General features: G+C 37.9%; 1 protein-coding gene across 1 annotated transcript; it reads left to right on the top strand.

Annotated features, from left to right (window-relative positions):
- Positions 1 to 370: 370 nt before the first annotated feature.
- Positions 371 to 14099, top strand: LOC132226041 (killer cell lectin-like receptor 2). The gene is made up of 7 exons (XM_059680943.1): positions 371 to 496; positions 1808 to 1924; positions 3544 to 3633; positions 4835 to 5077; positions 8696 to 8838; positions 10934 to 11037; positions 13629 to 14099. Exons 2-7 carry the CDS (start codon positions 1810 to 1812, stop codon positions 13765 to 13767), a joined length of 834 nt encoding a protein of 277 aa, XP_059536926.1. The 5' UTR covers positions 371 to 496; positions 1808 to 1809; the 3' UTR covers positions 13768 to 14099.
- The last annotated feature ends 2733 nt before the right edge of the window (positions 14100 to 16832 follow it).

Genomic DNA, 16832 nt, shown 5'->3' with positions numbered 1-16832 from the left:
ATTAGGAAGAAAGTTCCTGACTGATGGGCTATTTAAGTCATGATACTTCTTACATGTATGTATATAGACATATTTATACATTTACATTTTAATCATTTATTTTTACTAGTAGTATCTTTTAAGTAGGCTAGTTTTTGTTAAAAATATTGGTATTTGTTTTTTTGAATGCTGTGTACCTTTACCTTTTTAGTCCTCGAATGTTGCTTTTTAAATACAGTCTTGCAGATAATAAGTAGTTGGTTAGTTGAGATGAAGGAGCATGACCATCTTTCCTTCGCGTCAACACCAGCTTTCATCGTACAATTTCCTTTCGTCACTTTGGTCAAGAGGAGGGGCAGAAAATTTTGAGCTGGAGTATTATTCAGAGATGATTCACTTCTGCCTTCTAGCTTACAGCCCTCATGCACTCAAGGATCCACAGTTGGAAACGCTAACATCTTCCACCTCATTTTTGGATCAGCTTTCTCCATCTGCATCACTACATCCACAGATACAGGTAACATTTACTACTAATCCCTCAGTTTTTGTACCTGAGTATCTTATTAGTCCTCCTTATAAAGAAAAAAAATATCTAAGAAACAAGAATTTTAGGAATATGTTATTTTATCAATTACAATTGACTAGGCATGAGTATGGGATTGGTTAAAAAAGCAATCTCGATTGCATTAAAACAACATCATCTCTGAAGGGAATGTGAAAACTAGTTCAGCATTCACATTTAATGTGGACTTAATGATTTGCATGGTATCTATTCCATCTTGAAGGATTCTGTAATGGAAAATACCCCTTTCCTTAGGAAATTAGAGAAAATGTGAATAGTGAAGTCTAGAAAATTTTGTAAATTAAAAATGTAAAAGAACAGAGTTAGATATGCAATTTGTTTTCCATACTATCTGTTTTTTATATATCATCTTTTCACATGGTTTAATGCAAGGAGCAAGGTACATTTTAAATACTTATTATTTAATAATTCCTTTTTATTATTGATATTCATTAATAAATTAAATTCTTTATAGATATTTCCTAATGACTGCCTTAAAAATTTTTTATTTTAACATAGACCTCTCAGGTTGCATCATACACAGGAAGATTATTTCTAGAATTTTAATATACATGCAGTCATTTGGGATTAAAAATGAAGGTGTTTGGCTCCAATCTGCGATTTTTATTCAGCATATCTTGCCTGGGGCGCTGGAATCTGAAATGTTAACCAATCTGCAAGGTTAATTCTCAAATAATTCTTTTGCAAATGGTGTATAGGATACACTTTGGGAAACACTTTGATCGAGTTATATTATAATTGAATGGAACGAGTGAACCTTCTAACAATTTATATGCAGAGTTGAACAGTGGATATTGTTTTTTGAAGTCAAGACATTTATATTTTCAGAATTTCAAAATGTAGAATGTTGGTGTTTTAAATTGATAATTTTAAAGGTCTTTCAGTCATTTGGGATGGTACCAATTTTGGCTAACAACTGTATGTTTATGTTGAACATTTTGAGCTAGAATGGCTAGGTGAATAGGACCCAGCCTATTCAATCTATTGGTAAATATTAATTTTTTTCATATTTTCTAATAATCATGGGTGTAATATTATATAAATTTCTTATATAAATCAGTCTCAGTTTATGTGCTTTCGGCATTCCAATTAGTTAATGAACACACATTGATATCACAGGCAGACATACACACATACCTCTCATTTCTGGCAGGCTCCTATAGACTAACATTTTACACTTTCTTTAGACAGAAATCATCCTGATTCAAGGTTTTAATGCAAAACATTTTTCTCTTTGTACTCTAGAGATGAGCGATCAGGAAATAATTTATTCAACCCCTGCATTTCTTCAGAATCCTTCAGAGCCACAAAATACATTAAGGCCTGGTGGTACTCAAAGGCCTGGGAAAATTGATGGCAAAGGTATATGTTTTAAGCATCTGGACTTACCTGCTCTTATAGCTTGTCAAATCCTTGACGCTTGAAAAAATGTTTTTATCTGTACTTCAGTTTCCCAGATGGTAATACAAAACCATAAGTTTTGTAGTAGTAGAACAGTCTTTTTTTCTTTTTCTTACATTTGTGAGAGTGGAAAAATTAGTGAATTCTTTAAATTTGAGGAGCTAATAGAATATTTTCATTCAAATTAGGTCAAGGAATTTTTGAGGCCTTTAATCCCTGGTTCAGTGCCTCAGTTGGAGTGTTGTCCCACATACCAAAATGTTTTGGGTTCTATTTACAGTGAACTGTGTACGGGAGACAACCAACCAATGTTTTTCTCTCCTCTCTCTCAAATAAAAAAATAAAAAATATCTTGAGTGATGATAAAAAAAGGTAAATAATAGACTAGTATCTCAAGAAAACATTGCATTTCTTAGACAAATAAAAGTCTAAGAAACATTTAAGAGATGAAAAATATGATTTTATTCAGACAAAAGATATTTTAGGTGCTTTAAATATTTACCAAACCTTGATGGCAATAAAGCTGTAAATATGTTAAAATCAAAAGGTGCATACTAATTTTTCTATTCTCTCTCTATCAAATATTGTCACAATTAAACTTTAAATTGAGAATAACTTTTACTATTTTAATATAGTGATGATGAGAGATACAGCTTACAGATATTGAGGACACAAATGTAGGAGGCTAAAAATAGCATGTCTAGTGGAAAATAAAGTTGATGAGAAATAAAGGAAAGTTGATTTCTAGAAATACCTTTAAGAATGGATCCCAATCACATTTGCAGCTCCAGAATATCCACTATTGGCTACCAATTTCTCAAGAATATTGACTGTACCCGGTCGGTGTGACTCAGTGGTTAAGCATTGGCCCATGAACCAGGAGGTCATGGTTCAATTCCCCGTCTGGGCACATGCCTGGGGTGCGGGCTCTATCCCCATTAGGGGGCTTGCCAATTGATGTTTCTTTCTTATCCGTATTTCTATCTCTCCCTCTCCCTTCTGCTCTCTAAAATGAAAAATATATATATTTTAAAAAAGAATATTGACTGCTTTCCTTTCTTCTTCATGGTAAGTTGTGATCAGGGCAAGGAGTACACACACTAGTGTGGCTTCTCATAAATGCATGCTGTGTCTACTGTCACCTGTACCTTTGAAATCCTATAGAACTGTTTTGTGTGTAGGATTTCTACCATGGGTGTATGCCAGTCAGAAATCTGAAATTTTAAAACTGTGACTACTAGATTCCAGATTTCGATCAATTTGTATATCATTTTATAACATTTGTAGAAAACATTTATCCCTTTGTTGCAAATGGTGTCCCAGTAAAGGTTAGTAGTGGGCCAAGCTCTACTCCTGGTGATTTTTTTTTAAATTTTAAAAATTTTTATTTAATGGTCTTAAATGTATGGTATATCCTGGACCATACAAGTGGATTATGACTTATCTTAAATTACATGTAGATTAAATTATATTTTATCACACATGCAATATATATATATATGTATATATATAAATATATATGAAATTCTGTTAAATATACCCTTCTATCCTGATGATTACTTTTTCTTCTTTATTTAAAGAGTTTTCAGGACCCTCACGTCTCATTGCAGTGGCTCTTGGGATCCTCTGTTTACTTCTAATCATGACAATCATAGTGTTGGGAACAATGCGTAAGTAACTGAAATACATCCTTTGAGTCTGAGTAATAGCACTAATTACCAATGTTGCAGTTATTAACAATCAGTTGTTCCCTGGATATCATAAGGGAATGTTTCAGATGGCTTTTTCTTAGTGATTTTTTTCCTAGACACAGCACAGTATTATTTTCACTTCATTTACCCATTTCAATGACTCTGCAGCCTCATTCTTTATCATACAGGCAATATTCCTTTTGATATAGGATTTAGTAATATTCTGCATTCTGAGTAAAACATTCCTTAAGAAACAACTGTTTGAAATAAATTTTGACTTTCTTTTATTTTTCTATGATCTCATTTATATGTGGACTGTAATGAACAAACTAAACTGATGAACAAAATAGAAACAGAGGCATGGATACATGGAACAGACTAACAGCTGTCAGAGGGCAGGGAGGATTAGAGTGGTGGATGAAAGAAGATGAAAAGATTAGCCAAAGAACATATATGCATAACCCACAGACACAGACAACAGTGTGGCGATAGCCAGAGGGAAGGGGGATGGTTGCTGGGTAGAGGTGGGCAAAGAGGTGGGGGGAGTTGAGGGGATATTTATAATAGTGTAAACAATAAAAATAAAGCTAAAAAAGAATACAATGAAGAAATAATTTAGTAAAAATTTAGAGTGATTCTGTACATAGATGTTAGAATCTTGAGTCCATCAACTTTCATTTTTTATTTGAATTCCTTGATATCTTAGAGAAAATCAGTAATATATTGAACTCAGATAAAGTGACATATTGGGATCTTCCTCCTTTTTCCTGTGTTTACCCTATTTAATAATAATGATGCTATTTCTCCATGTGTCTTAGTGCAGATTTTCATACTCAGAAGATGTGTTGCTAAAAGTTGGCTAACTGATTTTTACTTTGGTACCTATTTTTAAATAATGTGCTAACTATCAAAATGAAACTAAACTGAATGGTAAGGTGTTACTATCATAATTTTATTCAGATCTCTTATTTTATTTATTCTAGACTTAAATTGCTAACAGTAAGAAGTTTGATGTTTTCATTTCTATCATCAACTTACTGAGGTGTTACTTTCTAAATGTCAAATTGCTAATTAAAGCAATGAAATCGGTTGATTGTCGAAGTGATATTTTTTCTCTTTACTTTCAGCATTTGAGCATTATGAGTACAGTTTTGCATTTTACCTATTCTATTAATTTTAGTTTTTCAGTATAATCGAGAAAAACATCAACAAGATGAAATTCTACAAAACCTCAAACAAAAGTACCACATTATGCAAAATGATAACTACTTAACAAAGCAACTTTTGGCAAATATGACTCTAGAGTCTGACATTCTCAAAAATAAAATGGGTGCGTGTGGAAAGAAACCAGTCTCATCATTAATAGAAGAGAAGATGTGTCATAGAAAAAAGAAAATCTCTTCAAAATCTTTGCAAAATACAGGTATGAAGGAACTCTTCAGTGAGAGATTGCATGATTTTACATTATTTCTCCTTCAGTAGCTTCAAAGTTAATTACAGGCTTATGATATATGCTAGTTATCTAGGTCTACTGGGGAAATTTAATTTATGCCTCTTAGAAATAATATGGGTATTTGAGATTGCTTATTTTGAATATGGGATTGAGACCCCAGGAGCCATGTTTAGATTAGCTGCCCCTGTATTCCACAAAAGTTAATGGCAGTTTTGCATTTCTACTGCTTGCAGAGGTGAAATAATATGTTAGTTCCCCTAAAAATTCAGATCATTTTGGACCTGTGGGCAAATTAGGCACTTCTACTTTGTTGTTGAAGTGGGTGCTATCAATAAAAATAGACTTAGGCTGCAATGGGCATAAAGCCTTTTATTTGGATGCTGTTGTAAAGATAATTGTAAGTGTGTGTGTGTGTGTGTGTGTGTGTGTGTCTTGTTTTTCCATTCTGCCTTGACTTCAGATTTTTGGTCGGTTGTGATCAATATGCATTCCCTACAATACACCTGCAAGATTTGTCATAGTGTTGATGGTTGTGCAACTCTGTGTGGTAATACCTATAAAAAATTACAAGAGATAAAAATATTAATTTTATACAATAAATTCTGTTATCATGCATAAAGATGGAGTGAATTGACCTGTTTATCAGCAATGAATACATATTTGTTTAGTATTTAGAGTTTACAAAGAGCTTTTTCATATTTAATCTCAGGCATGGTAATCAGTGGAAATTATTGTATCCATTATTAAAGCATCAATAATATTTTTAAAACTTGGTATATTGTAAAACACATCCTATCTAATAAAAGAGAAACATGGTAATTAGCTGTACATCCGCTACCCTTCCCATTGGCTAATCAGGGCGATATGCAAATTAACTGCAAGCCAAGATGGCGGCCGGCAGCCAGACAGCTTGAAGCTAACATGAGGCTTGTTTGCTTCAGTGACGGAGGACCCCAAGGTTCCCCGCCTGCCTTGCCGGCCTCTGAGCTTGCAGTTTGAAACATTGTTACAAATATAGAAGCTAAACAAAACCCCAGAAACCTGCTTTCAGCCAGCCTGGATCTCAGAGCTGGAGTTGATACAGTGTTTTGATTATAGACACAAACAAACCAGATACCTGCTTTCAGCAGCAGAGGTCTCAGAGCTGGAGCCAGAGCTAAAGCTGGCCCAGAATAAAAAAAAAAAGAAAAAAAGGAGCAGTTGGGAGCTTCAGTCACCCGCCAGCCTGAAAACAGCCCTCAGCCCCTCACCCAGACTGGCCAGGAACCCCAGTGGGGACCCCCACCCTGAAGGGTGTGTGACCAGCTGCAAACAGCCATCATCCCCTCACCCAGGCTGGCCAGGCACCCCAGTGGGTCCCCCACCCTGATCCGGGACACCCTTCAGGGCAAACCAGCCAGCCCCCACCCGTGCACCAGGCCTCTATCCTATACAGTAAAAGGGTAATATGCCTCCCAGCACCGGGATCAGCAGAGCCGTGAGGCCTGCCGGCACCAGGATCAGCGTGACGGGGGCAGCGCCTAAACCTCCTGATCGCCCTGCGACTCTGTGTGTGACAGGGGGCGGGGCCACAACGTCCCTATCGGCCCTGCTCTGTTTGTGACAGGGGAAGGCGCCCCAACCCCCTGATCAGCCCTGCTCTGTGCCTGATTGGGGGGAGCTCCCCAACCCCCTGATCACCCTGCGGCTCTGTGTGTGACAGGGTACGGCGCCCCAACCCCCTGATCGGCCCTGCTCTGTGTGTGGCAGGGTGCAGCGTCCCAACCCGCCCCCCTCCCCAAGGGCCCTGCTCTGTGTGTGACGGGGTAGAGCCATAACCTCCCCATCGGCCCTGCCCTGAGTGTGAGAGTGGCGGTGCCCAAACCCGCTGATCGGCCCTGCTCTGTGGGTGATAGAGGGCGGCGTCCCAACCCCCTGATCCACCCTGCTCTGTGTGTGACGGGGCAGTGCCCGAACTCCCCCATCGGCCCTACTCTGTGCGCGACAGGGGGGAGGTCCCCAACCCCCTGATCGGCCCTGCTCTGTGCATGACAAGGTACGGAGCCCCAACCCCCCTGATGGGCCCTGCTCTGTGCATGACAGAGGGCAGCGCCCCAACCCCCTGATTGGCCTGCTCTGTGCTTGACAGGGGGTGGCACTGCAACCTCCCCATCCACCCTGCCTTGAGTGTGACAGGGGGCCGTGCCCCAACCCCCCAATTGGCCCGACCCTGAGCATGACTGAGGGTGGCATCGCAATCTCCCAAGCTGCCCCGCTCTGTGCATGACTATGGGCGGTGCCCCAACTCCCCAATGGGCCTTGCTCTGAGCCCGACCAGGGGCTGCACCTAGGGATTGGGCCTGCCCTCTGCCACCCGGGAGCAGGCCTAAGCCAGCAGGTCCTTATCTCCCGAGGGGTCCCAGATTGCGAGAGGGCACAGGCTGGGCTGAGGGACCCCTCCCACCCCCTCGAGTGCACAAATTTTTGTGCACTGGGCCTCTAGTAAGAGATAAAGAAAAAAATTCCAAATAATGTTTATTTAGAAGACATTCTAGAAATTTATTTGAATTTTATTATTCTTTAAGCAGCTTATTGAGGTATTAATAATATTTTAAAAACTTTATATATTTAATTTATACAATTTGACGACTTTGGATATATACATACACTTGTAAAATGATCCACAATTAGGGTAATATCTCCCAAAGTTTCCTCATGTACCTTTTTTATTTTTGTGGTACATACAATCTCTCCTTTTACCAAGTTTTTATTTTATTTTTTTAATCCTCACCTGAGGATATTTTTCCATTGATTTTTAGGGTGAGTGGTAGAGAGAGGGAAAGACAGAGAAAAACAGCAGTGTGAGAGAAACACATCAATGGGTTGCCTCCTGCATGAGCCCTGACCAGGGCCCAGTCTGGGGAGAAGCCTGCAAGTAAGGTATGTGCCCTTGATCGGACCAAACCTGGGACCCTTTGTCCTCAGGCCAACACTCTATCCACTGAGCCAAACTGGCTAGGTCTTCTTACCAAGTTTTTAGGTGCACAATGCAATATTGTCAACTATAGGCACTATGTTGTATAGCAGATGTCTAGAATTTATTCATCTTGTGTAACTAAAGCTTTATACCCATTGAGCAACTACCCATTTCTCCCTCCTACTGGTAACCGCCATGCTATGTTCTGTTTCTCTGAGTTTGACTGTTTAAAATACCTCATGTAACTGCATTCATGTAGTTTTTGTCCTGTGTCTGGCTTATTTTACTTAGCATAATATCCTCAAGGTTCGTCCATGTTGCTGCATAAGGCAGGATTTCCTTCTATTTAAGGTTGAATTGTACTTCAAGTAGGTATAGACCACATTTTTAAATCCATTCGTCTGTTGATGGACATTTGGGATGGCTCCATATCTTGGCTATTGTGAATAATGCTACATTGAACATGGGAGTGCTGATGTCTCTTGGCATTCCAGAATTTTGATGAACCTTACGTTATCATTATTGGTAGCTATTAAGATTTTATTTAGTTATAGAAGGCTGATAAATATATTTCTGTGCTTAACAGAATGCTAGATAACAAGAAGTTTAATGTTTTACCTTATATGTTGTAGGCAAACTCAATGAAGAACTCTGGTCCTGTTGTGGGGTAAACTGTTACCTTTTTACCACTGAAAATGAAAACTGGAAGGAATGTAAAGAGACTTGCCAAAATAAAGGATTGTCTCTTTTGAAGATAGATGATGAAGTTGAACTGGTATCATGGATAATTATATTCACTTTTATTCTCTTGGACTTTGTCTCCCACTCTCACACCCAAGAAATGGAGGACAGGGGGAGGGGCCCAGAAAAAGGAACCTTCAGCTATTCTTTGTGTTGTGTCTATTGAGTGAGCAAAAATAGTACAGTTAAGAGGCTCTCAGGAGACTATGCCTGCTAACAGGAACACGATCTTGTTATTTACTAAGCATGCAATACAAAATATCTATCATGATCATTATTATGTCCAGAGTGGAAACCCCTTTGAGGATGCATTTTGAGTCTTTGCAATCATCTTTCTCCATCCTTCCTTCCTTCCTTCCTTCCTTCCTTCCTTCCTTCCTTCCTTCCTTCCTTCCTTCCTTCCTTCCTTCCTTCCTTCCTTCCTTCCTTTCTTTCTTTCTTTCTTTCTTTCATTCTTTCTTCATATTTAATTGATTTTTTACAGAGAGGAAGGGTGAGGGACAGAGTTAGAAACAAGATGAGAGAGAAACATTGATCAGTTGCCTCCTGCACACCCCCTACTGGGGATGTGCCCACAACCAAGGTACATGCCCTTGACTGGAATCAAACCTGGGACCCTTCAGTCCGCAGGCCGATGCTCTATCCATTGAGCCAAACCAGTCACAGCTGCAATCATCTTTCTTTAAGAAAAACACTCACAGAGAAATATGCCTCACTTTTGATGAAGTACTTAATCGCACAGGCTGGAACCAGCTGTTATTTCTCCCAATAAGGTGACAACTGAAATCCTGGAGTAACATGGTCGAGTAGTTACTACAAGGAATCCCGGAGCCAGGCTGCCTGTGGGCAATTCCCGCTCTGGCACTTACTGGTTCAGTGACCTTGGTAAATTACTTAACCTCTCTTAGTTTCAGTTTCCCCACCTGTTAATGGACATAATGGTGAGCCTCATGGCGATTTCCATTGCATCTGCAGGTAACATTTACCAGATCAATATTCTTAAAAAGTTTTTTTTTTAATTGATTTCAGAGAGGAAGGGAGAAGGAGCGAGAATTAGAAACATTAGTGATGAAAGAAAATCATTGATTAGCTGCCTCTGGCATACCCCACACTGGGGATTGAGCCAGCAACCCAGACATTTGTTGTGACCAGGGATTAAACCGTGACTTCCTGGTTCACACAATTTATATGCAAATCCAACAGATGTTTTAAATCATAATGCAGAAGATTTTATGTTGTCATAAAATATTTTCTGTATTTGATGCAGTAAAATAGTTAAATTTAAACCTATATTTACAAAACACATTTAGTCATTTAATTAGACATTATGTATTATGTCACTTTGATTTTACATTTTTGGATTAGTAAATATTTCTAAATTCTCCCCCATATTCCTCTACCCCTTCCAACTACTAAACTATAGCAAGCTTTCCTCTTATGAGACTGAAGGCTGTAATGTACACCTCCCCACATACTCTTATTTTAATATATTTGTTTTGAAGATTCCTTCTTTCACTTAAAACATGCATAATTATTTTTCTATATCCTTAAATATTTTTATGGAGCATGCTTTTGAATCAGTTCACAAGGTATCAAATTATTTTATGTCTCCTATTGTTAGATATTTAGATTTTATTTTTTCCCATGTTATAAATAATCTATGATGCTTGCAACCATTTTTTAGAAATATATATTTTTATTGATTTCAGAGAAGAAGAGAGAGGGAGGGAGAGATTGAAACATCAATGATGAGAGAGAATCATTGATTGGCTGTCTCCTGACCTTCCCCTCGCCCCCGACTGGGGATCAAGCCTGCAACCCGGGCATGTCCCCCTGAGAAGAATCAAACCCGGGACCCTTCAGTTCCCACACCGAGCTCTATCCACTGAGCAAAACCGGCCAGGGCTCTTGCAGCCATTTTTGATACAAATAATGTACTAGGAGAAAATTATGTTGGAAAATGAAAATACAAGGATTGAGGGTAGAAGGACCTTTCTGGAAAGGAGGTATATAGGATGATGTGGGGAGGAGCAGAAGACTGGCCACCAACGCAGCTGGCTGCTTTTCCTATCATCTCCATTCATCTAACTGATGGAAATTTAGTCACACATGTTGTGATTCCTTTACAGGCCTTCCTTCAATCCCAGACTTATAAAAATACCTACTGGATTGGATTGTCATTCAATGAAAAGGAAAGTAAATGGGAATGGATTGACAAGGGCACACCTGGAATGTAAGTCTCTGAAATGCATCCAAGCTATAACATCGGTGTTGGGGTTGGAAGTATTGTTTCTAAAATGTATCTTCTCTCATTTCACACAGCTTAACTCATTTTCAAGTAGAGGTTATTGATTAGAATAAGCAGAATGACTAAGAAAGTGTTTTAAGAAGTATAGTTAAAAAAAGAGAAGTATCATGTAGAGTTATTAATAATAAAATTATGATGCTAAACACATGCTCAGAAGAATGTGTTATGAGGTACACAGAATTTTAAAAATCATAAAGTGATATGAAATGATTGTATCATCCTGATATAGCCATAGTGATCCCTCCCATAACCGCAAATGAATATTTTGAGTATCCCCAAAATTCATTTTAAACTTTTTTTAGTTTACATATCTATGATTATATGTTATTTATAAAATATAAATCTAAGCTATTATACACACATAGACACCTTCCCCATAGTCCTATTTAGAAGTGTAGTATTTTGTAAACTCTTGGGTTTACATTAAGATATAATCAGCTGTCAAACTGTTCAATGATTTAAAAAAAATCATAACTATTATATTTTTATTGCTAGGAATTGTGTTTTATGTTTTCTTTTTTTAAATTACATTCTTTATTGTTGAAAATATCTTATTTTATTCTTGATATGTGATCATTCTAATATTTGAAGTTTTGTGGGATTAATCTATTGTTTCTGCTGGTTGCCATTCATAATGCCATTTTCTTTATAGTGTTTAGTGATAGTTTTTTTTCCTTTTTGAGTTGTTATGGAAATTATTTGAGAACCGAGAAGACAGCGACTTCCTCAAGAAAGAATCTGCTTTTGTTGGGTACCTCGGGGCATTATAAATCTGGGCCACTTCTAATTCTAAAGTTGGGCCCTGCAAGTCATGTAGTTCTGGGCTGCAAACCTACACAAGATGTCATGCAGGAAATTACCTTGATGTAACTAAGGCCTGTGAGTACCCACTCCAGTCAAACTATCTCAGAAGTCACAGAGCAGAAGGCTCATGGGCCATAGTAAGATGCTCAAATTGCATGGTTAATTAAACCGATCACGCTCTGCAAAGGGGAAGAAATGGGATAGCTTGTCACACCCGGGTGGGGTTGGGTAGGTTGTCACACTTAGGATAAAGTGCAAGTACATGAAGGGATCACTTGAATCCTGGGTTGTACAGTCTTCACATGGCCTGACTCAACCTGCTGCAAAACCCTTTTGTGATGGTGTGGTTTCTAGAGCCCGACTTGAGGTTTGAGTAATGAGCAGAAGGTTCTTACGGCCGGCACACTCCTTTTCTGTATCGGGGCGATGCAAGAGTAGGTTAAGCCTGGCCACAGCTGCAGCTTTCCAGTTCATCTGATGAACAGCCATGGATTTTGTTTTTTTGAATAGAATAAGTGTCACCAATGGATGGTGAGCTTAAGACCTCATGAATTTTGAGTATTGTGTGCATCATTATTTTGTGTATGATATTTAGTATTTAGATGGTTCTTTCTTCCTTTTCTATGCTCAGCACACATAAGCTCTACGTACTGTATCTATATCTCAACATGTCTCCTGGTTACTAACGTACTTATCCACATTTAACATATCTTATGTGTTCTGCCCAGGCCTCACAGGCTGTTTAGTGTCATTTATCTTATTTGTTTCTTTCCCTTTCTTCCTGCAGCAGATTTGAATATTTTTAAATTATCCTGCAAAAGCAAATTACATGAGGGATGGCTTATGATTTTGGATTCTTAGGTGGGCTTGTTCTTTTGGTCTTTTGCTTAAATCTAAGGTTTCAGACACTTCTAGGCTATTTATACTGAAGATATATCCCTTTGGCGTCTCAGCCCTATGTAGCTTGTCTTCTATTTAGGACGGTGGGTGGAATTCCTTATTGGGCATACTCACTCTTCTGGGTTCCCATCCTTTACTTAATAACTCAGCCTGCGTGTGAATTTGCTTCTTGCCTGCCAGTTCATACATTTATTCAAGAAGGTTTAAATCATTTTTGTAACCAGCTTCTTTTTTTTTTTTAATAGAAAGATTTCTGGCACCTAATCCACCACTTTTCTTAAGTAGAAGTCCTGCTTTTAGACATTTTTCAATGGATTGTCATGTTTTAGCTAATGATTAGCTATGGAACTGGGAAGAAAAAGAAACAAAGCAAATAAAAAGATTGATTAAACCTCATTTCTGACTATAATCCAATTCTACTTTTTTCTCCATAGAGTATATACACATGAGACCTGGTTATCTGTATTATAGAAATTCTTCTCTTTTTAATCTCTCACTTTTACTGAAAAAAAAAAATCAATGTAATAAAACATGTTTGCTACATTATAATCCCATAGCAGTATTGCAAGGTAGTTTTGCCTTCTGACCCAAACTTTCCAGAGTGGAATAAAAGGGGAGACTGTGGGTGTAATCAAGAGGCTGAGTGAGATTCTATTTGATAGATTAAGAGCCAAAGACAATGTTCTAGTGATGATGTTATGATTAACATTTGTGTAATCCTGGTCTGTAGGCAACTGACTTAAAAATTGTGATTTGTGTTATTGTAAGCTTCAGAAGTAAACAGTTGACTACACATGTTTTCTGTTTTACAGTAATGTTTCAATAATGAATAGGACCTTTGGGAGAAGAGAATGTGCATTTTTAGCCTCAACGAGAATAGCAAATATTGATTGTTCTAAAACCTACAATTGTATCTGTGAGAAGAACAATGTTGTTAATGACATTCACTAACTACTAATGAATATACTAAGAAGAAAAGGTAAAATGGAAAGTGGCCATTTTTAGTGTGTTTCTTGTAATAATCTGTGATTACTTAACAAAGTAATGTTTTTGACTGCAGGACTTAGTCCACTGCAGAAACAGAGATGAGCTGGAAGAGAAGAAAATGCTCTTTTGAACAATGATTTGAGAGATCAGATGGTGTTCTTGGATAAGAGGGGAAGATTTTGCTTTTGGAGAGTAGTTACCCCTCTCTTTAATGGACCTGTGGAATTTTCTGTTTCTCTTTCCTGGAACTACACACAGAAACAGTTAGAAAACTCATAAATACCTGGGTCTTTTCCTTATTTTAAATATTTTATTGATTTTTCACAGAGAGGAAGGGAGAGGGATAGAGAGCCAGAAACATCAATGAGAGAGAAACATTGATCAGCCGCCTCCTGCACGCCCCCCACTGGGGATGTGCCCGCAACCAAGGTACATGTCCTTGACCAGAATCGAACCTGGGACCCTTCAGTCTGCAGGCTGACACTCTATCCACTGAGCCAAACCGGTTCTGGCAAGAGGTGAAGTTTTGAATTTTTTGATGAAGCTTAACAAATAATTTTTTCTTTTATTGTCCTAAGAAATCTTTGCCTATATCAAAATCACAGTGATTTTTGTCTTATGTTAGCATCCAGAAGTTTTATAGTTTTTACTTCTACTCTTAGATTGTACACATTTCAAATTAATTTTTGTGTGTGAGAAAAGAGTAGGGGTTCACTGTTATTCCATATTGAAATCCAGTTGATTTTGTACTGTTGAAAGACTTTCCTTTCCTCTATTGAATCACTTTGGTGCCTCTGTAGAAAATTAATTGGGTCTACTTCTGAGTTCTCTATTCTGTCTCAGTGATCTATATGTCTATTCTTATAGTAATACCATACTGTCTCAATACTGTAGCTTTACACCATGTCTTGGAATCAGATGTGCTAATCCTCTACATTTGTTCTTTTTCAAAAGTATATTGGCAATAACAAAAAAATAAACAACCCAATTAAAAAATGGGCAGATGTCCTGAACAGACATTTCTCCCAATAGACATTCAAACAGTGAACAGATCCTATAGAATAAAAGCCTAAAATGCTAAGTGTCCGGTCATCCAGTTGGCCATTCAACCAATCAAAGCATAATATGCTAATGATATGCTAAGGCCCCTCAACTGCTTGCTATGATGTGCACTGACCACCAGGAGTTAGACGCTCTGGCAGGTAGGTTAGCTTGCTGCTGGGGTCCGATCAATCGTGACTGAGCGAGATGGGCCGGACATGCCCTGGAGTACTCCTGTAGTCCTCCCTGGCTGGCCAACCTCCTGCGTCCCTCCGAGGCCCTGATCATGCACTAGTGGGATCCCTTGGCCTGGCCTGCACCAGCAATCCAGGACCCCTCAGGGGATGTCAGAGAGCTGGGTTTGGTCCGATCCTGCAGGCCAGGCCGAGGGATTCCACTGGTGCATGAATTTGTGCATCGGGCCTCTACTATATGATAAGATGCTTACCTTCACTAACTATTAAGAAAATGCAAATCAAAACTACAATGAGATTCTACGTCACACTTGTTAGAATGGATGTTATTAACAAGATAAGTATTAACAGTGTTGGAGAGGTTGTGGATAAAAAGGAGCCCTCACTCACTGCTGGTGGAAATGTAAACTGGTACAGCCATTGTGAAAAGCAGTATGGATGACCCCCCAAAATTATAGTTACCATATGAACCAGCAACTCCTCTTATGGGTGTCTATCTGAAAAATTTGAAAACCTTTACTTGCAATGATATATGCACTCCTATTTTCATTGCATCATTATTCACAGTGACCTAGACAATGAAACAACAGAAGCATCATGCCTCTCTATAGATGACTGGATAAAGAGTATGTGGTACCTATATACAATGAAATACTACTCAGCCAGAAGAAAAGATGAAATATTACCATTTGTGACAACATAGATGGATCTGGAGAATATCATGCTAAACGAAATGTCAGAAAGTCAAGAACCATATACTTTCTCATACGTGGGATATAAAACTAAAAGCAACAAATGAACAAACAAGAAACAAAAAACAAAAACTCAGACATGGCAACAGTACAGTGGTTACCAGAGGGAAAGGATGGTGGGGAGGGTAGTGAAGGGTAGAGGGGTTTGACTGTATGATTGTGGAAGAAGATTTGACTTTGAGTAGTGGAGACACAATGCAACACACAGATGATGTTATAGAATTATAGACCTGAAACCTGTATAATTTTATTTACCAATGTCACTCCAATAAATTCAATTACAAAATGGTGAAGCTTCCTTTGGGTACTTGAAAAGAATAATACCTACTACTTTTAGTCACATAACAATGATTTAAAAAAATAAAACAAGTGATGATTTGCCAAAAAAAAGTATATTGACTATTCTGGAATCTTTGATTTTCTCAAAATTTCTTAAAAAATGCTTGATTGGGATTGCATTGAATCTGTAGATTAATTTAGGAGAATTGATGTCCTAACAATATTGAGTATTAAAATTCATGAACATGATTTATTTTTCCATTTAGTTAGGTCTTTAATGTCTCTCAACAATGTAGTGCATTTCAGGATATAGATCTTATATGTATTTTTAAAAATTTATATTTTTGCTGCTGTTGTAAATGACATTTAACATTTTTTCAAATTATTTGTTGTTGTTTATAGAGATAAAGCTGTTTGTCTGTAAATTATCTTAACTTATTACTTCCAGTAGTTAAAAAAATATTCTTTGTAGATTTCAAACTAGGAGGGTCCACATCTAAAGCTACTGGGTGGGACTATATATCACTTGGAGGCCTGATATTTGAAGTGGATACAATGACTACTTGGGTTTTGTATTCTATTGGAAGAAGTAATTCTTCTACCCTTCTAGATTCTAAGACTAAATTGAGATGAGACAGATTAACAGGCCAAAAACCACATTTAATTATATATGAAAGGGGGATCCATCAGAATATGAAGTCAGGCGACCAAAGCTGATAGCTATTCTGAGCGAAGTTGAAGGGCATAGGGGGTCTGGGACTTC

Source organism: Myotis daubentonii, chromosome 2 (genome assembly GCF_963259705.1).
Source record: "Myotis daubentonii chromosome 2, mMyoDau2.1, whole genome shotgun sequence".
NCBI lineage: Eukaryota > Metazoa > Chordata > Mammalia > Chiroptera > Vespertilionidae > Myotis > Myotis daubentonii.
The sequence above is the reverse complement of the archived record's forward strand: the minus strand, read 5'-3'. Positions and strand labels throughout refer to the sequence as shown.